At 45.6% G+C, this 23,588-nt stretch overlaps 2 protein-coding genes across 4 annotated transcripts in view; one reads left to right on the top strand and one right to left on the bottom strand.

Moving 5' to 3' along the window:
- The window catches only part of LOC308341951 (uncharacterized protein), a 34,332-nt gene extending 21,561 nt beyond the window's left edge, over positions 1 to 12,771 (bottom strand). The window contains exons 1-2 of one of the 3 annotated variants that reach the window (XM_080802113.1): positions 12,657 to 12,771; positions 12,049 to 12,116 (exon numbers count right to left, since the gene is read on the bottom strand). In XM_080802113.1, the coding sequence (XP_080658239.1) occupies positions 12,049 to 12,057 (9 nt within the window). In that variant the 5' untranslated portion in view covers positions 12,058 to 12,116; positions 12,657 to 12,771. The remainder of the gene's footprint in view (positions 1 to 12,048; positions 12,117 to 12,656) is intronic. The other 2 variants (XM_080802114.1, XM_080802115.1) reach the window with 2 other exon arrangements.
- Positions 12,772 to 13,237: 466 nt separating this feature from the next.
- The window catches only part of RIMKLA (ribosomal modification protein rimK like family member A), a gene marked incomplete at its 5' end in the record, with an annotated part of 32,026 nt that continues 21,675 nt past the window's right edge, over positions 13,238 to 23,588 (top strand). The window contains one exon of the mRNA XM_080801362.1: positions 13,238 to 13,400. Within this exon, the coding sequence (XP_080657488.1) occupies positions 13,238 to 13,400 (163 nt within the window). The remainder of the gene's footprint in view (positions 13,401 to 23,588) is intronic.

The raw sequence follows: 23,588 nt of genomic DNA, 5'->3' as shown, positions 1-23,588 counted from the left end.
AGGCAGAAGAAAGAATTAGTAATATAGAAGACCAAATGACAGAGAATAAAGAAGCTGAGCAAAAGAAGGACAAACAGCTACTGGACCATGAGGGGAGAATTTGAGAGATAAGTGACACCATAAGATGAAACAACATTAGAATAATTGGAATTCCAGAAGAAGAAAGAGAGGGGAACAGAAGGTATATTGGAGAGAATTATTGTAGAGAATTTCCCTAATATGGCAAAGGAAACAAGCATCAAAATCCAGGAGGTGCAGAGAACCCCCCTCAAAATCAACAAGAATAGGTCCACACCCCATTACCTAGTAGTAAAATTTACAAGTCTTAGTGACAAAGAGAAAATCCTGAAAGCATCCCGGGAAAAGACGTCTGTAACATACAATGGTAAAAATATTAGATAGGCAGCAGACTTATCCATAGAGACCTGGCAGGCCAGAAAGAACTGGCATGATATATTCAGAGCACTAAATGAGAAAAACATGCAGCCAAGAATACTATATCCAGCTAGGCTATCATTGAAAATAGATGGAGAGATAAAAAGGTTCCAGGACAAACAAAAACTGAAAGAATTTGCAAACACCAAACGAGCCCTACAGGAAATATTGAAAGGGGTCCTCTAAGCAAAGAGAGAGCCTAAAAGTAGTAGATCAGAAAGGAACGAGACAATACAGTAACAGTCACCTTACTGGCATTACAATGGCACTCAATTCATATCTCTCAATAGTTACCCTGAATGTTAATGGGCTAAATGCCCCAATCAAAAGACACAGGGTATCAGAATGGATAAAAAAACAAAACCCATCAATATGTTGCCTACAAGAAACTCATTTTAGACCTGAAGACACCTCCAGATTTAAAGTGAGGGGGTGGAAAACAATTTACCATGCTAATGGACATCAGAAGAAAGCTGGGGTGGCAATCCTTATATCAGATCAATTAGATTTTAAGCCAAAGACTATAATATGAGATGAGGAAGGACACTATATCATACTCAAAGGGTCTGTCCAACAAGAATATCTAAAAATTTTAAATATCTATGCCCCTAACGTGGGAGCAGCCAACTATATAAACCAATTAATAACAAAATCAAAGAAACACATCAACAATAATACAATAATAGTAGGGGACTTTAACACCCCCCTCACTGAAATGGACAGATCAGCCAAGCAAAAGATCAACAAGGAAATAAAGGCCTTAAATGACACACTGGACCAGATGGACATCACAGATATATTCAGAACATTTCATCCCAAAGCAACAGAATATACATTTTTCTCTAGTGCACATGGAATATTCTCCAGAATAGATCACATCCTGGGTCATAAATCAGGTCTCAACCAGTATCAAAAGATCGGGATCATCCCCTGCATATTTTCAGACCACAATGTTCTGAAGCTAGAACTCAATCACAAGAGGAAATTTGGAAAGAACACAAATACATGAAGACTAAACAGCATCCTTCTAAAGAATGAATGGGTCAACCAGGAAATTACAGAAGAATTGAAAAAAAATTCATGGAAACAAATGATAATGAAAAATGATTCAAAATCTGTGGGACACAGCAAAGGCAGTCCTGAGAGGAAAATATATAGGAGTACAAGCCTTTCTCAAGAAACAAGAAAGGTCTCAAATACACAACCTAACCGTACAACTAAAGGAGCTGGAGAAAGAACAACAAAGAAAGCCTAAACCCAGCAGGAGAAGAGAAATAATAAAGATCAGAGCAGAAATCAATGAAATAGAAACCAAAAAAACAATAGAACAAATCAACGAAACTAAGAGCTTGTTCTCTGAAAGAATTAGTAAGATTGATAAACCCCTGGCCAGACTTATCAAAAAGAAAAGAGAAAGGACCCAAATAAATAAAATCATGAATGAAAGAGGAGACATCACAATGAACACCAAAGAAATACAAACAATTATAAGAACATATTATGAGCAACTCTATGCCAACAAATTTGACAATCTGGAAGAAATGGATGCATTCCTAGAGACATATAAACTACCACAACTGAACCAGGAAGAAATAGAAAACCTGAACAGACCCATAACCAGTAAGGAGATTGAAACAGTCATCAAAAATCTCCAAACAAACAAAAGCCCAGGGCCAGATGGCTTCCCAGGGGGAATTCCACCAAACACTTAAAGAACTAATTCCTATTCTCCTGAAATTGTTCCAAAAGATAGAAATGGAAGGAAAACTTTCAAACTCATTTTATGAGGCCAGCATCACCTCAATCCCAAAACCAGACAAGGATCCCATCAAAAAAGAGAATTACAGACCAATATCCTTGATGAACACAGATGTGAAAATTCTCACCAAAATACTAGCCAATAGGATTCAACAGTACATTAAAAGGATTATTTACCACGACCAAGTGGGATTTATTCCAGGGCTGCAAGATTGGTTCAACATCTGCAAATCAATCAATGTGATACAACACATTAATAAAAGAAAGAACAAGAACCATGTGATACTCTCAATAGAGGCTGAAGAAGCATTTGACAAAGTGCAGCATCCCTTCCTGATCAAAACTCTTCAAAGTGTAGGGATAGAGGGCACATACCTCAATATTATCAAAGCCATCTATGAAAAACCCACAGTGAATATCATTCTCAATGGAGAAAAACTGAAAGCTTTTCCGCTAAGGTCAGGAACACGGCAGGGATGTCCATTATCACCACTGCTATTCAACATAGTAGTAGAAGTCCTAGCCTCAGCAATCAGACAACAAAAAGAAATTAAAGGCATCCAAATCAGCAAAGAATAAGTCAAACTATCACTCTTCACAGGTGATATGATACTATATGTGGAAAACCCAAAAGACTCCACTCCAAAACTGCTAGAACTTGTACAGGAATTTAGTAAAGTGTCAGGATATAAAATCAACGCACAGAAATCAGTTGCATTTCTCTACACTAACAACAAGACAGAAGAAAGAGAAATTAAGGAGTCAATCCCATTTACAATTGCACCCAAAACTATAAGATACCTAGGAATAAACCTAACCAAAGAGGCTAAGAATATATACTCAGAAAACTATAAAGTACTCATGACAGAAATTGAGGAAGACACAAAGAAATTGAAAAATGTTCCATGCTCCTGGATTGGAAGAACAAATATTGTGAAAATGTCTATGCTACCTAAAGCAATCTACACATTTAATGCAATCCCTATCAAAATCCCATCCATTTTTTTCAAAGAAATGGAACAAATAATCCTAAAATTTATATGGGGCCAGAAAAGACCTCAAATAGCCACAGGAATATTGAAAAAGAAAGCCAAAGTTGGTGGCATCACAATTCCAGACTTCAAGCTCTATTACAAAGCTGTCATTATCAAGACAGCATGGTACTGGCACAAAAACAGACACATAGATCAATGGAACAGAATAGAGAGCCCAGAAATAGACCCTCAACTCTATGGTCAACTAATTTTCGACAAAGCAGGAAAGAATGTTCAATGGAAAAAAGACAGCCTCTTCAATAAATGGTGTTGGGAAAATTGGACAGCCACATACAGAAAAATGAAAGTGGACCATTTCCTTACACCACACATGAAAATATACTCAAAATGGATGAAGGACCTCAATGTGAGAAAGGAATCCATCAAAATCCTTGAGGAGAACACAGGCAGCAACCTCTTCGACCTCAGCTGCAGCAACTTCTTCCTAGGAACATCGCCAAAGGCAATGGAAGCAAGGGCAAAAATGAACTATTAGGATTTCATCAAGATCAAAAGCTTTTGCACAGCAAAGGAAACAGTTAACAAAACCAAAAGACAACTGACAGAATGGGAGAAGATATTTGCAAACGACATATCAGATAAAGGGCTAGTGTCCAAAATCTATACAGAACTTAGCAAACTCAACACCCAAAGAACAAATAATCCAATCAAGAAATGGGCAGAAGACATGAACATACATTTCTGCAAAGAAGACATCCAGATGGCCAACAGACACATGAAAAAGTGCTCCACATCACTCAGCATCAGGGAAATACAAATCAAAACCACAATGAGATATCACCTCACACCAGTCAGAATGGCTAAAATTAACAAGTCAGGAAATGACAGATGCTGGCGAGGATGCGGAGAAAGGGGAACCCTCCTACACTGTTGGTGGGAATGCAAGCTGGTGCAACCACTCTGGAAAACAGCATGGAGCTTCCTCAAAAAGTTGAAAATGGAGCTACCCTATGACCCAGCAACTGGACTACTGGGTATTTACCCTAAAGATACAAACGTAGTGATCCGAAGGGGCACATGCACCCGAATGTTTATAGCAGCAATGTCTACAATAGCCAAACTATGGAAAGAAACTAGATGTCCATCAACAGATGAATGGATAAAGAAGATGTGGTATATATACACAATGGAATACTATGCAGCCATCAAAAGAAATGAAATCTTGCCATTTGCGACGACGTGGATGGAACTAGAGGGTATCATGCTTAGTGAAATAAGTCAATCAGAGAAAGACAACTATCATATGATCTCCCTGATATGAGCAAGTGGAGATGCAACATGGGGGGCTAGGGGGGTAGGAGAAGAATAAATGAAACAAGATGGTATCGGAAGGGAGACAAACCATAAGTGACTCTTAATCTCACAAAACAAACTGAGGGTTGATGGGGGGGGGGGGTCGGGGGGGGTGGGGTTATGGACATTGAGGAGGGTATGTGCTATGGTGAGTGCTGTGAAGTGTGTAAACCTGGCGATTCACAGACCTGTACCCCTGGGGATAAAAACACATTATATGTTTATAAAAAAATAATAATAAATTAAAAAATTAATTAAAAAAAAAAGAAGCCATTCCTACCTTGGACCAGTTCACCTCAAACAGAAGGTATTAACTGTACTTATTAATTCTAACATGGGCGGATTCATTCACAGGTCAGGCATGATAGAACTTTACCAGGATGACCAGTGATGAGGGGAAAGTGGCCAGAGCTCACTAAGAGCAGAACTGGGGAAAACTGACTTTACTAAAGGGTCATTTGTCAATGTCCTGAGACATTGCCAGGACTGGTTCCAGCTGGTCTCAGTATCAAAGAGGTACATAGCAGGTGAAGCCTAGCAACTGAAGGGTCCAAGATCAATGGCAGTAAATGGCAGTTATACTCTGGTTCTAGGTTGGCAGTCAGCCCCTAGAAAGTAACAAGAACAGGTTCTGGGCTCCCCAGAAGCAGGAGTGCAAAGAGCTAAAAGAGGATCAGGGTCTTAGGCCAGCAGGGGTTTCAGGCTAGTACTTTGTCCAGATGGGAAGAAGAAATGTCCACTTATCCAGCCTGGCCATTACAGATGAGAACTATAACTCAGTGGGCATGCTTGCGGGGGAGGTGGTCAGGCAATGGTGCAACTTACTTCATCCACTGGCAGGAAAAAGGAATTCAGCTCAGTTTAGGTAGTAAGGGTACTGAGACACAGCATAATTGCTCTCAAATTGCTAATAATCTAGATGGAGAAAGAGCATAAACAGATGATCTCAATTGTGTGCAGATGCTGGAGGACTTTGATGAGTGCCAAAGGAGAGGAATGCATCATGTGTTATGGGAGCACAAAGAAGGGTCACTGACCCTAAACAAAGGTTTAGGAAGACTTCCTGGAGAAGATGTTAGTTGAGCTGATTCTAGCCAGCCTGGGAAAGTGAGAACAATTTACCATGACAGTCATGGAGGTGGGAATGGAGAAGCACATTCAGGGCATTTCAAGAAACTGGATATTACTTGAGTGGCAAGCGTCTCTTGTGCCATGCTAAGATGTTTTTCCCACAAGGGGGTAGGGAGGTATGGTGGGAGCTATTAACCATGTTCATGTCTATTTCTCCTCTTCCTTCTAGTAATAGAAACCTTTCTCTCCCCACACTGAGTTTTAGCTGAAAAATACATCCCCAGTTAGGAAGTATAGTCTCCAGCCTCCCTTGCAATAGATGTGACCATGGCACCAAGTTCTTGGGATGGAAGTTTGTGTGAATGGAATTTAGGAATATAACACTCATGTTATAGCATTCAAGGGAAGCCACTCTTTCTCTACTTTCTTTTTCCTCTCTGTCTCCTTCCAGAGGTCTAGAACACAGATGTGGCCAAAAGAGCCAGCCTCAGACATGCCAACAATGACCATGCCTTGGGGTAGGTGGCACACTAAAGATGAAAGGAACCGAGACCCTAGGATGAACACGTAAAGCAGAGCACCCTCCTCATCCCAGACATCCCCTTTACTGGACTACTGAAGGAGAGAGAAATACATTTCTTATTGAGTCACCATCTTTGGGGTCTCTTACTACAGCATAGTGTGTACCCTAATGTGAGAGGGAAGGAAAGATGGTGTTAGGTTTTCTAATAGAATTTCTGATTCAGTCAGTAACAGCTAAGGAGCTAGGAAAGGCTGAGAAAACCACCGTCTGTCTTTAATGATGAGAGCTGAACAAGGCTGGAGCTGGCAGACAGCGGGATAAGCAATCATGCAGCCTTGTCACAAGAGAGAGAGGGAAAGCCCCTTGAGAACTATGAACTTCTACCTGGCACTGAGAGCCGAGTTCATCCAGGACAGCCAGCAACCAGCAGTCAGCAAACTCTTGAATGTCTTCTTTGTACTCTGCCTTGCAAAGCTGTGTCCGCTCTCATCTTCAAAAGCTGACTCCAACAAGCTACGCCGGAAGATCATGGACAAACCCCACTTAGTCATTTTGTTAATGATGTTTGCAGAAGAAAAATATTATTTATAATTGCCTTCTATTTCTGAAGAGGATGTGTCCTCTAATTGGAAGAATTTCTGTTTCACTAAACACGGGTGATTTGTCAGGCACAGGTTTGGAAAATAGAAACTAGGATAAAAGGCATTTCTCTGTGTAATAAGGGGCTGAGGAATTTGCAGAGGGCTGGGGGTGGCCGTGGTGAAGAGCAGCAAGGCTGGAGGCTGATGTGGGGGTTGTGGCGGGGGATGGGAAGAGACCCCTGTGGCAGAAGCAGAGAGAAAGAGGTATGTCCTAGGGGGTCTTCAGTCCCTGCAGCCTACGTGATGTAAATCATGTCCCCCCTTCAGCAAATTCTGTCTTGTTGGTGTGAGAGGGCATAAGGGGGTGAGTCTGAGTGAGAGGATGAGCGAAACGCTGCCGTCTGGATTACACACAGCAAAGAGAGAAGAAACTAGAACACAAAAAGTGAGAGTCAAAGCTGGTGATTAACGGTTCTAGAATTTCAGATACCTTCTGTTAGTCATTAATTCTATGATTTGCAATTATGTGTCCTGGACTGTCTTAATCTGAGTTACCATTCACCCAATAATGACCCAGTGCCCATGACTGGAACACTTACTCATTGCTAGCACATATTAATTGATTACGAAAATTCGGAAACAAAGAGCTTTCCTCTAGCTAAGGGTAGGGTAAATTGAAGAAAGGCAACATGACAGGAGTTGCATTTGAGCTGAGCCTTGAAGAATGGATAAGAATTGGTCATGCAGAGGCTTTTCAGAGGAAGGGAACAGCATGGACAATCTGACCAAAGGCAAAATCACACATTTTTTTTTCAATATGTATTTAGCAATGTCCACCGTGTGCCAGGCGCTATGCAAGGTCCCAGGGATGTGAAGATGAATTTGGCTACATAGGCTTCTGTTAATATATCCTGCTATTTTTCTGTTCATTCTGTTACCGGTTTTCCATATCTATCAGCTCTCTTTGGCCACATTTCTGCCAGGCCAGTTCTTTCAGTGTATGATGCTTCTTTTGCTCCCTGGTGCATTTTAACCTGCCATTGATGACCATTTCTCTAATTTACTGAGGTCAATTGCATTTTGATCTTCTATATACTTGGCACATTCATCTGCTCAGGGTCATATGTAATATTTATGAAGACTATCACTTTCTTTCCATTGTCCAGACCCACATCTCAATACCCTTTTGTGCCAATATGTACTGAAGGTTAGAAGTAAGATGAGAAATATAGCCCCGGAATCCCGGGTTACAAGACCTAGTACACTTGACCCTTGAACAACAGACTTGAACAGTATGCGTCTATTTATACGTGGATTTGTTTCAATAAATATAATATAGTACTATAAATGTATTTTCCTGCCCTTTTGATTTTTTTAAGTTGCCTTGAACACGGGGTTTGAACTCACAACCCTGAGATCAAGACTCAGACACTCAACCGACTGAGCTACCCAGGCATCCCTCCTTTTGATTTTCTTAATAACACTTTCTTTTCTCTGGCTTACTTTGTTGTAAGAATATTGCAGAAAATACATAAAATATGCAAAATATCTGTTGTTTACATTATCAGTAAGACTTCTGGCCAATAGAAGTTTTTAGGGAGTTAAAAATTATATATGGACTTGTGATTGTGCAAGGGGTTGGCATCTCTAACTCTCATGTTACTCAAAGGCCAACTGTAAGGACACCTGGGTGGTTCAGTCGGTTAGCATCTCCCTTCAGCTCAGGTTATTATCCCAGGGTCGTGGGATCAAGTCCCACATTGGGCTCCTTGCCCATCGAGGAGCCTGCTTCTCCTCCTGCCTGCTGCTCCCCCTGCTTGTATTCTCTCTCTCTTTCTGACAAATAAACAAATAAAATCTAAAAAAAATAAAAAAAAAAACAACCACACACACACACACACACACCCCAACTATACATCTCTAATTGACCACAGTTTTGTCAACTGAAATCACAATGATGTCTCTTAATGACAGTCATCACTATTATCAACAGATACCTGAGTACCTACTACAGGTAGAAATAATGATACATGGCATCATGATGCATTGGCCCCAGTTCTTAAGAAGAGGCTTACAGGCTGGATGAGAAGGCAAATAGATGATGCCTAGTAGACTTTTCCATTCCTCTTCCTAACAAAGTAAGAGAGAACAGAATTGAGAATGTGGAACATAGGAAGAAATTCACTTCTCTTCTGCCATGTGTTCTTCTTTTTTTTTTTAATTTTAAAAAAGATTTTATTTATCTATTTGACACAGAGAAAGAGAGATCTCAAGTAGGCAGAGTGGCAGAGAGAGGGAGAGAGGAAAATAGGCTCCTTACTGAGCAGAGAGCCCAATGTGAGGCTCAATCCCAGGACCCTGAGACCATGACCTGAGCAGAAGGCAGAGACTTAACCCACTGAGCCACCTAGGCACCCCATGTCCTGTCTTCTTAATGGCTTCTCTCAGAAGGAAGAACTTGTTAATCGGATTGGTCAGAACCCAGGACATCAATGAATGCACATTTTATGCGGCTGGGGTCACTTTGGGTTGAGAGGTCACATGGCTGTGTGTTGCCTTGCTCCCCATTTCCTGCTGAATAGGCCCAGCTCAGTCTCCAGGACATACTTAGAAGGGTAAATCTGGTCTGCTTTGCAGATCTGATCATCTCTCCTCTTTCTGCAGGCATGCCCACACATCCTGGCCCCAAAATGTAGAGGGTGGAAGGGGAACAGGGAATTAGGAAGCAGCCTGAAACCTACGCCATGTCATTCAACCTCGTCTTCTGGCAGAGTTCCATTCTAGAGGTTACTGGGTGCTAGCTCAGGTATGAATAAAATGATCCTTTGGTTTCAATTCCTATTTCTTTCTCGTGTATAGTCAGTCCCCTTGGGAACCCTAAGGAGAGGAGAGACAATAAGCAGGGCAGGGTTTGACGATTCCTGGTCCTTGAGTATGGCAGACTTTATTTTTCATTATGGTGGTTCACAAATGTTTGTGGTCCTTCCCTGTGGATGTCAGAGTTAGACAGGTGAACCTGTTCTGACCAAGAAAATATATCAGTTCCAGGCAGAGGTGTGAAGAGCCAGTGTGTCATTCACCATGATCACTTTTCTTATATGAGACCAATTTTGTCCAGGATAAGGGTCACTTGATAAGCCTGGGTTGCAGCATGAAGACAAACTAGAATGTAGTCAAGCTGACCAGCCATGAACTTTTAGGGTATTTCAAGAAAAAAACCACTTTCTTGTTATAAGTAACTTTGAGATCATTAGTTACCACAGCCTAACTTACCTGGCATGTTCACCCTATTACCATCTGTATTAAACACTGTGGTTTGTTCTCCTAACATCTTTTCTCCCCTCATTTCTCCTAAGAAAACCCTCATTTTGCCCAGGTTATTCACCTAACTCTACGTGTGCTTGGGGGAAGGGATGCTAATTCCCAGCCACAGGGCGAATCATAATTAATTTAAGCCATTCATGATAGTTTCTTCCTTCTTGATGGTGACTGGTTTAGATGTGGGCATATGAGACTGCGGGAAGTTGGCTTGAGGGCTTCCAAGACAGGTTTTCTGTGGTAATAAGAAGGGGCACATGGGAAGAAACCGTCTACTTCTGCCAGACATTATGTGGATGGATGTGTTAGGTGGAATCGTGGCAACCATTTTGTAACTATGAGGGACACTAACCTAAGTATATCAGCGTGAAAAGATATAAAGAATCTGGGTCCCCTGATAGTGATATTTAGCTGTTAAATGAACTAATCCTAAAGCTGACCTACCTCTAAATTTCTTGCTATGTGAGATCATATATTTTCCTTATCAGTCAATAGAATCTGGAATGGAGGGGAAACAAATGAGTTTAGTATTAGGGACATTGAGGTGATGGCAGGACAGCATCCTTTCACATTGCTGAAGCTCAAGAGATGTCAAAATTAAACTTGAATTTGGGAGTCATCTACGGAGAAATGTTATATAACAACACATCTGGGAAGATAACCCTATACCCGACACAGTATCTCTATGCTTGAGGAATTTTGGTAGTATAACAAAACATTATACCTGAACACGTGTAGCCATCTCCTAACTGGATATGCCGCTGTCCCAGGTCCTCACCTGTCACCCATCCGGGGAAAGGAAGACCATAGGGGTGGTAGGAACCTGCTAGGAAGGGAGAGCAAAGACACTGAGGAAGTAATGACACTACCTGGGTCCTCAGACCCTGCTCTCCTCAAGCCTGGACATGCATCTGCCTATGACTTACACGTTCTAATCTTGCATAGATGGCTATGAACATGGATTATAAGCAACTTCTAAATTTACTCTTTTTTTTTTCTTAAGATTTATTTATTCGAGAGAAAGAGTGAGAGAGACCATGAGAGGGGAGAAGGTGAGAGGGGAGAAGGTCAGAGGGAGAAGCAGACTCCCTATGCAGCTGGGATCCTGATGCGGGACTCGATCCCGGTACTCTGGGATCATGACCTGAGCCGAAGGCAGTCACCCACCCAGCCAAGTCACCCAGGCACCCTAAATTTACCGACTCTTATCTAGTTTTTAGTAAACAATTGTTCCAGAAAACTATGGCTCATCCTCTCATAAACATCCTATGTGTGATACTGGGAAAGCCCCATAGGGAGCACCAGGGTCAACAAAATGAACACCATGAAGTACCAAGGAAATGGTCAATGTAGTGGATGGAGTCTCTAGTGCGCCAGGTGATCCGTGGTTAGGAGATAGTTTTGGGGGCGCCTGGGAGGCTCAGTCAGTTGAGTGCAGGGATCTTGATTTTGGTTCAGGTCACACTCTTTGGGTGGGACCCCCTCCACCATGAGCTCCACACTCAGGTGGAGTCTGCTTGAGATTCTTTCCCTCTCCCTCTGCCCCTCCCTTCACTCATGTGCTGGCGCGCTCTCTCTAAGATAAATAAATAAAATCTTAAAAAAAAAAAAAAGGATTTTTAAAAATCTGATACAGAGAAAGAGAGAGAGCACAACAGGGGGAGCTGCAGGGGAAGAGGGAGAAGCAAACACCCCGCTGAGCAGGGAGACTGATGTGGGGCTGGTTCCCAGGACCCGGAGATCATGACCAGAGCTGAAAGCAGATACTTAACCGACCCAGGCACTCAGACACCCCTAAATTAAATAAATAAAATCTAAAAAAAAAAAAAAAGAAGAAGAAGATAGTTTTGGAAGATACTAATCTATAGGGCACTAGTTTATTGATACTTTAATATATGGGGATACTTAAAGAATTAATTTTTGAAATGCCATTTAGATATAACTTTTCCAAAGGCATATCCAGTGGGTAAACGCACACATCTGCCTAATATTTACAGTGAAACCTATACTTTACCTGAGACATCTTAAAATGGGTTTCTAAGTTGTCACTGCTGGGCCTGCATTGAAATTACTCTTGCTTCCCTAAGCAAAAAAAAAAAAAAAAAAAAAGACATATTTTCATGAGCTGGAAGAGCAAATGCAATCTTAAAGATGGCTAACTTCAGTCTTGCAGTTATTTAGAAAGGATCTGGCTTCAAACATTGTTTGCAGGCAGAATTTGCAATTGGCTAGGACCAAGGACGGTATTTAAAGATGACTCAGTGGTACGGGCCCGGGGCGGGGGATGGTGGGGAAAGACCAGGCAGTGGTCTCTCTAAAAGAAGTCTTAGACCTGTTTTCATCATATTGAGGTTCTGAGGCCCGGTGCCGCCGCAAACTAGGAGGTGCTGTCCAGTGTAAGAATATCTGAGACCCTGAGAAATGCACCTTCAAATGATCCGAATGGGAGGCGGCTAAAACCCAACTCCCCTCAACCCCCACCCCCAGCTCCAGGCCAGGATTTCCGCCAAGAATTCCAAAGCCACGGTCCAACTGGGGGCCTAGCCGGGTGACCTTCGCCAGGCCCCAGAATTCCCCTTGGGACGTCCCCGAGGCCCTGTTCCGGACTCTGCCGGGGCTCACCGATGCCCTCGGCCCTGGATGCTCGCGACCGCCTTCGGGACGCATCCCGCAGCGCATCGTTAGTCCGGGAGTCGGGACATCCCCTCCGCCCCGCGGGACGCCGCTCCGGCCCCTCCCGCTCCCGCCGCCCCACCCAGGTCGGCGGCGCCACGCCCACCGGGGGGGTCCCGGGCGGGGCCGGGGATGTCCTCCCGCGGCCGCGCCACCCCCAGCCGGCGGCCCGAGGGCATCCCGAGGCCCGGAGCCCCGCCCGCCGCCCCTCCCCCGGCCGCCGCAGGCCCCGGGCCCAGCCGCCCCTCCCCGGGCGCCGCCCGCCGAGGCCGCCTCTGCAGCTGGCCGCGCGGCCGGCCCGCGCCCGCCGCCGCGCGCTGATTGGCTGACGGGGGCCGGCGGCGGCGCTGAGTGGCCGGGCAGATTCGCTGGGTCAGGGCTGCAGAGGCGCCTGGCGCACCGGCGGGAGCGGAGCCGCGGCGCGCGCTCGCCCCGGACGCCTGCCGGCCGCCCGCCCGCCAGCCCGAGCGAGCGGCCCGGGGCGTCGAGGGGGCCCGCGCGCCGCGCCGGGCGCCGCCGCCCTGGCCGCCATGTGCTCCCAGCTCTGGTTCCTGACGGACCGGCGCATCCGCGAGGACTACCCGCAGGTGCAGATCCTGCGCGCCCTCCGGCAGCGCTGCTCCGAGCAGGACGTGCGCTTCCGGGCGGTGCTCATGGACCAGATCGCCGTCACCGTCGTCGGCGGCCACCTCGGTGAGCGAGGCGGGCCCCGGGAGGGCGGGGAGGCGCGCCGGGGTCCCCGGGAGTCGGCCGGTGGGCGCGCGCACCCGGGCCTCCTCCAGCCAAGTCTCCTTCGGGTCCCCCAGACCAGCAGCCCTCCCCCGCGAGCCCTCCTTGGGTTAGAGAAAGCCCCTAACCTTGAGAGCTTCCTTTGACCACCACCGTCCGCCCTGAGGCCAAGATTTGAGAACGGGATTCCGCGTACTTAGGGGACTTTGTTTTGGGAGGAACTCGAATTCGCCTGAAGCTGCCTGGAGGTCCGAGGAAAATCAAGCTGCAAACCCCATGCTTGCAAATTCTGCTCGCATTCATACCCTGTCAGGATAGCTTTATAGAAACCCTCACCACATTTACGAAATTGCCATTACAATGAATGTTTTTAAAAGTTTTGCAGGAGTGTGTAAGCATGAGTAATGCACTATAGAATATCGTTCCCAAACTAGGAACCTACATAGGGGGAGAAATTTAGGACTGGAGTCCCCTCTTGGTTGTGTAGAGGGTCTGCTTGGGAGAGTACACCGTTGATGGGTTTTTTAAAACTCATCCTCCTGCCTAAAAGTGTTGAATTCTGATTCCAGAAAAGCCAAGATTTCAGGTCCAGACCATTCTGGCCTCATATTTCTCCACTGCTGTGTCCAAGAGACATTTTTGGGTAAGACATGGTTATCATCTGTGACCCTGACCTCAAAAGGTTAACTATGTGTTTTAGATATTCTTAATTATTTTTTAATACAAGCAGTCTCCTCCTGGAACCGTTGGTTTAGGAACCCCCTCTAACCTGCAGTTTTGAGTGGCTTCAGCCTCTACTCTGGAAGTAAGCCAGCTACTTCACTGGGGATCAGATGTGGGACTGGGGGCTGAGGGAATTTGGGCCCAGTTCAGGGTGCTTTTGGGACATCATTCTTATTATTTCACCATACCTGGTTAAATAAGCTTATAATTTGTTACTCTTCTTTAGCAGAGGAAAGGGATTCCTTTTCCTTTCTGAACAGGTGACTTAAAGGGGTTTCGAGTATGTCCTGTGTAGAAGGTATCTGTTCTAGGTGTTTTATCCATAAATTTATCTAAACCCTTCATAAGTAATATCAGACTGTATAGCCCCCCTGATAAATATACTACAAGCTTTAGGTGTCATACGTTTAGTCTAAAACAGTGTGTCATCTGTAAGGGGTACTGTCTGCCGATTCTTGATTTGCTAAAACTCCTACAGTTAGTTAATGTAGAACTGGATTCCAGAACAAGCAGTCTGCAAATCTGACTTCTTAGCACAGCTTTGCTGCTAACAAGTATCTTGGCTTTGCCTTGACGAGGTCACTTCATGTCTTTGAACCTCAGGTTTTTTGTTTATATAAAACTAAGGGTTAAGGTTGTTCTAGCTCTAAAATTGTTCAGTGGAATTATGTTATCTTTTACTGATCTAGATCTAGGATATACATCTTTCTACCCCCAGCATTAGTTTGTTTGCTCTTCATTTTATTGATTTATTTTACAACGTGTAAAGATGCCTTTTTTGAGATACAGCAATTGAAGTTCCACATCATATTTCTGTTGTAGACCCATCCGGCATTCTGTGAAGGAGTAGGGAAATTCTCTCTGTTCTGTGTCTAAAACCCCATTTGAGGAGCGCCTGGTGGGCTCAGTTGGTAGAACATGTAGCTCTTGATCTTGGGGGGTCGTGAGTTTGAGTACTATGTTGGGTATGGAGGTTACTTTTTAAAAAATTAAAAAAAAAACAAACCATTTTAAAGAATCGGTCCTAGAGAAAGAAAATTGTATTCTTTTTCTGCAGGAAAACCTTTAAACCCTTTTGTTTAGTGTCTTAAATTTTACAGGAATTTATGTGTGAATGTATCTCCGTCTCTTTGCAAACCAGAAGTTACTTCTTTCTAAACTACGAGAAAATATAGTCGCTGGAGTAACTGCAGACAGGCATTTTTTGAAGGAGTTTTAATCTTTTGTTAATTCAGAGATACCCAGACCCAATTCATGACATAAAACAAACCTATCAGATCACTCTTTCTGCGATCCAAAGCAGTGATGAGATTTATTTGTCATGGGGGTGGGTGAATTGAAGCCCAAGGAGGTAAGCTCTGTGCAAAGAGTGAGCTCCTTTGCTTGTTCGGTGCTGTAATCATGACTTGAACAGGGTCTTGCAGTAATAGGCACTCAGTGAATATTTTTTTGAGTGAATAAAGGTATGTGCTTTATTTCCCAGTTTCTTCTATTGTCAGGCTACAGAAAAGCCTTGGCAACTTGCTGAGCCAAGTATTCCTCTGGAGTAAACTCTAGAACTTACTGGCTTTGAAATGCAGAAATAGTTACTGATATTATTGACATTTCCCATTCACAAATTATTGAGGTTGAGAGCTGGGAAAGCCTTTAAGATCATCCGTCCTGACCCTTTGGTTTTACTAATGAAGGACCCGATGCTCAAAGATACTCCATCCAGCTGGTTAGCAGCTAACTACAGTTCAAGACCCGATCTAATTCCCCGCTCTGGATACAGAATAAGCATGTGTGAGGGCATTTGCAGCCCATGGTACCTTTTGCGTGGATGTGGAATTGAACTGAATTGAATTACCCTGAGGCTAGACAGTGACTTTGCAAAGTGATTTTAAAATTTAGGAAGTTAAGGCACCCCCTTTACCAAGTCTCCTTCTTGAGATTAGTGCAAGGGGGTCCATGCAGGAGTCCCTTTGGGACATCAGAGCAGGACATCAGCCAGTTACTTAAATTCTCTCCTGAGCTTCCCTCTGTGGAGGCTAGTAGGACCCCAAATCCAGAAACCAAAATTTCAGGTTCTGTCTGGAAATAGGATTCATACAAGAGATGGAAAGTTTGGGATTTAAAGATTGCAGTTATTTAAACAAGGTAATATGAGTAAGCTGAAGATGTCGTGCACATGCAGGGTTTTGTGGTGAGTGATGTTGCTGCCCCAGCGTAGGTTTGCATAGGATGAGTGGGAATGGCCGCTGGGAAGAGTTAATGACCTTCGGGTGGCTGAAGCAGTCCTGCAGGGAACGCTTTCCCTTCACCCTTCTGCAGGACGTGGCATAATGAGAGCCATGCCCATCTCCATTCCTTCTTGGAAACCGCAAGTTATTCATTTGTTCAACGGGTATCTCTTAATTACTCTCTAGCGTGGGCTAGTGTGGTGGTGCGTATGTCACCCAAATACACAGTCAGAGTCAAAGCAAAATACGCATGGTGTTTATCATGGACCAGGCAGAGGTTGAGGTTCTTTCTACAGATTAACTCTATAAACATCAGTAAGGTGTCTGGCACGTAGTACTGGCTGGCAGGACCAGTACTCAGGAATTGCAGGCTCAGCACACTTGGTTTCCTTCCTTCCACTCCACCCCATCCGTGCACCACCTGCCCTGACTTCACCAGCCCTGCATGCCGAATCCTCGCTGTGCCCATCGGGTCTGCTCCCTCTCCCTCACCCAGAGCGGATGCATTCCTCCTTCCGCTCAGCTCACATCCCTCATCTTTCCGAGGTCTTTCTTGAGCTCGCTCCCCTCCCCTCAGGCAATCCCTTTCCCATCTGCTGCCAAGTAACATTGTTGAAAATAGCATCCATCATATTTTATTGTAATTTATCTATTTACAAAGTTTATAGTCTCTCTCTTTCGCCCTCCCTCCCTCCCTCAACGCCTGGGAATCCCCCAGATGCGTGCTCCATAACTGGTACCCAGTAGGCCTCCAGTTAATGTTTGGATGGTTGAGTGAAGGGCCTGAGAGGCTAATTTGAAGCACAGGAGACTTTTGCCGTAATTAGGTTCTGTTTGGGAAATCATGTTTGAGTGTGTGAATGTTGTTGTGATGAGCCATTCTCTGAGGGCACAGTCACCCGTGCAAATTAAGTTCTTTGACCACCCACGGGCTTTTACAACGACAATTTCTGGTCTCAGGAAACAAGTATAGTCACAAACTCAGGGATAGGCATCAAGACCGAAAAAATGCGTCTGACCTGGAAATGAGGGTGTGTAACAGTTTGTCTCTTAGGAGCAGAATGATTCAGCATTCCTTGCCTTCCTTTCCGAGCTGAAACCTTGGTGGCCATATGGCGATTTCTAGGTCAGGTTCTTTGTTATTTTTTTATATTTATTTACTTATTTAAGATTTATTTATTTATTTTGGGGGTGTGGGCGCCTGCGAGTGGGGGGAGGGGCAGAGGGAGAGAGTCCTTTCAAGCAGATATCCTGCTGAGCGCGGAGCCCTTCATTGGGGGTTCAGTGGGAGATCATGACCCTAGCTGAAACCAAGAGTCAGACACCCAACCGACTGAACCACCCAGGTGCCCCTAGGTCAGGTTCTTTAAATTAAGGTGTGTGGGATACTTTTCCTTGGTTCCTTGTAGTAATCAGCTGAGTAAGATTGAAAGATTTGGGTGGGGGGAATCCTAACTGAATTGGAGGAAAAGGTCATATTGCAGACTTCCAGAAGACAACAGAGGCCTCATGGAGAAGGGAAGGACTCCCGTTGCTATGTAAGCAGGCACTAGCAGACAAGGATACCATGCTAACCTAGGGCACAGAGGTCGATCTTTGACCTCGCTCTCTGCCACGGGCCTGTGCCTGACACCCTGTAATCTGAATAAACCACCATACGGGACTAGTGGATAAGTCAGAGAGTGGATGCAGTCATCTCCCGTGTACTGTTTCTCAGCGGATGTGAGCACTGAATGGATAGTCTTTACCCCGAGCGTCCTCGTTTATATCCATGGGCCAATCTTAAGGACTGAATGAAGGTGGATTGGATGTGTAGTTTATGGTTCTTTTTTTTTTTTTAAGTTTTTTTTTTTAAGATTTTATTTATTTACTTGACAGAGATTGTAAGTACTCAGAGAGGCAGGCAGAGAGAGAGAGAGAGAGAAGCAGGCTCCCTGCTGAGCAGAGAGCCCGATTTGGGGCTCTATCCCAGGACCCTGGGATCATGGCCTGAGCCGAAGGCAGAGGCTTTAATCCACTGAACCACCCAGGCACCCCTCATTTATGATTCTAACAGTAGTTTTTAGGGATACCCCATAAACTGTGTCGGAAAGAGTTCTAGAGCCAGTAGACTGGGATCCTGAGTAGATCTCAAAGCCTTACTTACAGATTTCTGGACCACCGCTTGCCGCTACCATCACACTTGCACCAAATTGGTTAGGATTGCCTGGTGGGAGGGGTGGAGCCATCATCAGAGAGGTCTGTGTCCCGCCCATCCATCTACACCTCCTCCTTGGCCCTCCCCTTAGCAGGGAGTCCAGTGACATCCCGGTAGGGCACTGCTAGTTCACCGCACTCCACCCTCTTCTCCAGGGACTAAGTGTACCACCTTGCCCACTTTGCTGGGAGACTTCACTTTATTATTTTAACACAAACCTACAGCGTGGTCTGAAGTTTTCAATCTATTTCTATTTGATCCTTCATTATCAAAAAGTAACTCAAGAACCCCCCACACACACCAAGAGAAAGTGATAAATTTAAGTTACTTTGCATTGAGGAACTAACAAGAATAATGGTTCTTTATTTCTGCAACTCTGTTATTAATGCTCCGATATTTTTTATGTGCCTTGATCTTCACAACCATCCTACTTATTCCACAGCTGTTGCCTGCCCATCTGTGCCAGGCACTGTGCTAGGTACTGGAGGTAGAATGAAGAGGACGAACACAGCCTCCATCCTCATTGTTAAGATTTCCTTCATTCATTTGGTCAGCAAATACCTGCTGATTACCTGCTGTGTATAATGTATCATTCTAGGTACCAGAAACTGACACCCGGAGAGACCAGGTGTCTCTCCAGGAAATTACAGTCTAGATGGGAGAGAGAGGATATAAACAAGATAAGTCAAATATAAGTGTGTTGGTGAAAAGGGCTAAGGAGGAAAAAGCAGGGAAGGGGAATGGAAGGATAGGATGTTCCTGGAGGTAGAGGAGGGGATGCAGTTTTGGATAGGGGGGCTGGGGTAATCCTTAGCTAGGAGCTGATGTTCAAGTAAAGACCTGAAGGAGGTGAGGAAGCAAGCCATTTAGGTGTCTGGGATTAGGGGCACCGGGGTGGCTCAGTCAGTTAAGTGTCTGCCTTCAGCTCAGGTCAGGATCGTGCCTGGCATTGGGCCCCACTTTAGGCTCCCTGCTCAGTGAAGAGCCTGCTTCTCCCTCTGCCTCTGCTCCTGCCCCCACTTTTGCTTGCTCTCTCTTCTCTCTGCCTCAAATAAATAAAATCCTCTAAAAAAATTGCTATCTGGGATTAGAGGAGTATAGGCAAGAGGGAGCGACAAACCAGCCTGTGGCCAGAGCAGAGTGAACCACCAAGGGCAAGTATTAGGAGAGAAGGTCAGAGAAGTGGAGGATAGGGGAAGAAGAGCCAATGTATAGGGCCTTGTGGGTCATGGAAGGATATTTATTTTTTATTTGTTTAAGTAGGCTCCATGCCTAGTGTGGACCCCAGCACGGGGCTTGAACTCACAACCCCAAGATCAAGACCTGAGCTTAGGTCAAGAGTTGGACACTTAGCCCACTGAGCCACCAGATGCCCTGGTCATGGAAGGACTTTATTTTACTCTGGATGTGCTGGGAATCTGTTGAAGGGTTTTGAGCAGAGGGGTGACATGCTCTCCCTTATGGTCACAGGGTCATTTTGGTCACAGTGTTGAGAACGGACAGATGGTAGTGAGGGCAGAAGCAGGGAGATCACTGCGGTCATTGCTACAATTCAGGTCTGGAGAGATGATAATTGTTGGATTAGAATGATTTCAGGGGAGGAGGTATATAGGGACTGGATTTTGGATAGACTTTGAAGACGAAGTTGTCAGGACTTGCCTGCTGGATCAGATGTTGGATGTTCAGGAAAGACTAGACAAGGAGGACTCCAGTGTGTCTGTCCTGAGCAGCTAGAAGAATAGGGTGCCATTTACGCATATGGAAAGGGTGTAGGAGTAGGTTTGGACAGGTCTTGAGGATCAGGACTGAGTCCGAGATGCCCATGAGACATCCAAGTGGGAAATGTCACGTAGGCCGTTTCATCTTGCTGGGGATGTAGGAGCAAGCCCTGGCCTGAAGATATCCAAAGTAAAAGCATCTGCAGACACCTGGCAAGGGAATGACTCCAGATAGAAGAGAGAAGAGGTCCAGGGACTGAGCAGCCGGCGAAGAATCCTCAGTATATGGGATGAAGAAATCCAGGAGTGAGTGGCATCTTGGAAGCCAAGTGGAGAAAGTAGTCAAAGAGGAAAGACATGATCAGACGGTGTCAGGTTTTGCTGGTTGATCAAGTCAGATGAGGGATGAGAATGGACCACTGGATTTAGCAATGTGGCCTAAGCATCGGTGTCCCTGAGAAGTCTCATGACGTAATGGAAACCAGGGAATACACACTGTCTTAAAGAGTCTTGTAAAGGGAAGGCGAGAAATGCATTGATAGCCAGCTGGAAGCTGAATTGTGTTTCTCCCCCCAATTTTCTCTCTTGCTCTGCCTTCTGAGGTTACAGCAAGAAGGCAGCTGTCTGCAAGCCAGGAACAGGGCCCTCACCAGAACCCAGTCATGCCAGCACCCTATCAGACTTCCAGTCCCTAGAACCGGGAGAAATAAATGTCTCTTGATCAAGCCACCCAGTCTGTGGTATTTTGTTACAGCAGCCTGAGCTGACTCAGACCTTGCTCAGACGGGAGATGGGTTTGGGAAGTTTTTCTTGAAGACGAGAGAAATAACAGCATGTTGTATGCTTGCGTGAGTGATCCAATGGAGAGAAATTGATGATGGAGGGAAGAGAGGTGAATTGCCCAAGCAGTGTTTGAAGTGAGTGGGAGGGGTTGGGATCTATTGCGTATTTTCAAGGAATTGGCCTGAGCTAGGAGCAAGGGCACTTCAGCTGTTGTAAGAGAGAAGGTAACCTATAAGACCCAGGCGCGGGCAGGTAGGCAGACGTGCTTGTGGGAGCTTGTAGAGAAGTTCCTTTCTGATTGCTTCAGTTTCTCTCCTCGCAGTAGGAAGAGGGAGGAGGAGAAGGAGGGAGGAAGTAGCAGGATGAAAAGTGAAATCGTTGTCTTGGGTCAGGGAGAACGAATGGACTGGGGAGAGAGGGTGCTTGCCAGGCGGCAGGAAGGATGCCCTTGAGACCAGTCAGCAGGTCTGTGTGTTGTTTTCTCCGTATTCCATTGCGCAGGAGGGCACACGAGGTAGGCTGAATTGGATCGGTCTAACCAGGGACATGGTTTAGCCAAGCAAGGAATCTGGTACAGGATCTGGGGACGTACTGTCGGTTTGCAGATGCGTGCTATGGTGTCTGACTGTGGACTTGAAATAGGTTAAGAGGGGAATTGAGGGACAGTGCAAAGGCAGGGACCCATGCACGGTAGTTCTGGGGTCAAAGATAGTAAGCCAGAAAGGGAGGAGACAGTGACTAGAATTATGATGAGCACATGAAGTCTAGAATCACCCAGAGTCGTGGCTGAGGTGGGGTGGTGGATAGCATCCTTGGAGGAAATGAGGTCAGGAAACGGGCCTGGGCATTAGAAGAATTCTGCCCAGGGATATATATATATATACATATTTATGATTTTATTTACTTATTTGACAGAGAGAGACAGCGAGAGAGGGAGCAGAAGCAGGGGGAGTGGGAGAGGGAGAAGCAGGTTTCCTGCTGAGCCCGGAGTCCTATGCAGGGCTCGATCCCAGGACCCTGGGATCATGACCTGAGCTGAAGGCAGAGGCTTAACGACTGAGCCACCCAGGAGCCCCTGCCCAGGGATATTGAAATCACCACCAGCTGTGACAGCGTGGGGGGCCTCTGAGTCAGGAGCTAAAGCTCCAGGGACGGAGGTGGGTGGCTGGGGTTCCTGATGACCTGCACAAGGGGAGTGATGACAGCGTGTTGAGAGTCAGGCCGGGAGTTTTAGGGGAGGGAGAGGAGGATAGTCTGGAAGCCACAGTGAAGAGCAAGGAGCATCTCTCCCACTGGCAGGCTCAGGAATCCCAGTGGCCAGGGAGAGAGAACAACCACAACTGGGAAGGGACATTGGGAAGCAGCGTTACTGGGGAGAGCTGGGGGTCAGCTGCACTCAGGAAAAGAAGGCGAAGGGAACACTCACCAGAAAGGTCAAGGATAGGGGATTTGCTGCCCCTTGCGTCCCAGAGGAGAGTGCAAAGGGGAGAAGGAGTGGAAGAAGGGAGCAGAAAAGACAATATCAGAGCCAGGTGGGGTTTAGCATCTAGCGAAATGAGGCTGCCTTGGAGACTGGAGTCTTGGGTGATTGATACACGAAAGGGATAAAGGGTTTGCTGAGCTTTGTCTTCATGGTTGCAAGGAAGCTGGTGTTGGTAAGATGGGGGGTGGGATGGGGGTTGGGCGACGGTTGCCAAGTTCTGGGACTCTTCCATTTGACGGAAGAGGAAACTGATCCCCAGAGAGACGTGTGTCTTGCCAAGTTGTTAAATGACAATAAGGAATTAAGTCCAGTCTCTGTCTTGGAGGCCAGTGCTTTATCCATTTCCCCATAATTGGCTTTCAGCTCAAGTCAGCCCAACCTCTTGCAATGCCTTTATAAATACATGCGCCCTGAGCTATCCCTCACTCAGGTCTTTGAAGATGCCAGGCCTTGTCTGTGGATTTCTTTCCGAGAGGTAGACGTTATGCATTTATTTGTTTTACGTATTTCTTCTGAGCCCAGAGGCACCATGAATCAATATCTCCTTTCTGAAACTTTCCTTGGTTCTCTCTCAGAGATTATCCCTAACTGCTCCCTTCTCCTCTGCCATCCCCCTACCCATACCCTGATTCATACGCCTGTTAGACCACTTCTCATAATGTGTTAGAATCAGTCGCCTCCTCTCCCCACCCCCTGCCCAAACCAGACTGGTAACTGCCAAACACCGAGGTGCTCTGCACAGATCAACAGCATTCATCACAATTGTGTGTGGTCTTTCTTCTTCAATTCCAGGGATCACCCCTCCAGCCCCATGCCCAGCCTTCAAGATGGCGCCTGTTCCTCAGCTGTTGTGGCCCTCCCATGTCCCTGTTGCCCTTACCATTTGGTGGCCCTGGGGCCCACACATGCATGGCAAGCCGGAGGGGCCAGGAAATTACTACCACGCCGCTGGAGCAGCTTTCAACCAAAGACAGTGGGTGTATAAAAATTACCAGTGACCGGCTTCCTCTCCCCTCAGGTGGGATG

Source organism: Martes martes (assembly GCF_963455335.1).
Source record: "Martes martes genome assembly, chromosome: 4".
Classification (NCBI taxonomy): domain Eukaryota; kingdom Metazoa; phylum Chordata; class Mammalia; order Carnivora; family Mustelidae; genus Martes; species Martes martes.
The sequence above is the reverse complement of the archived record's forward strand: the minus strand, read 5'-3'. Positions and strand labels throughout refer to the sequence as shown.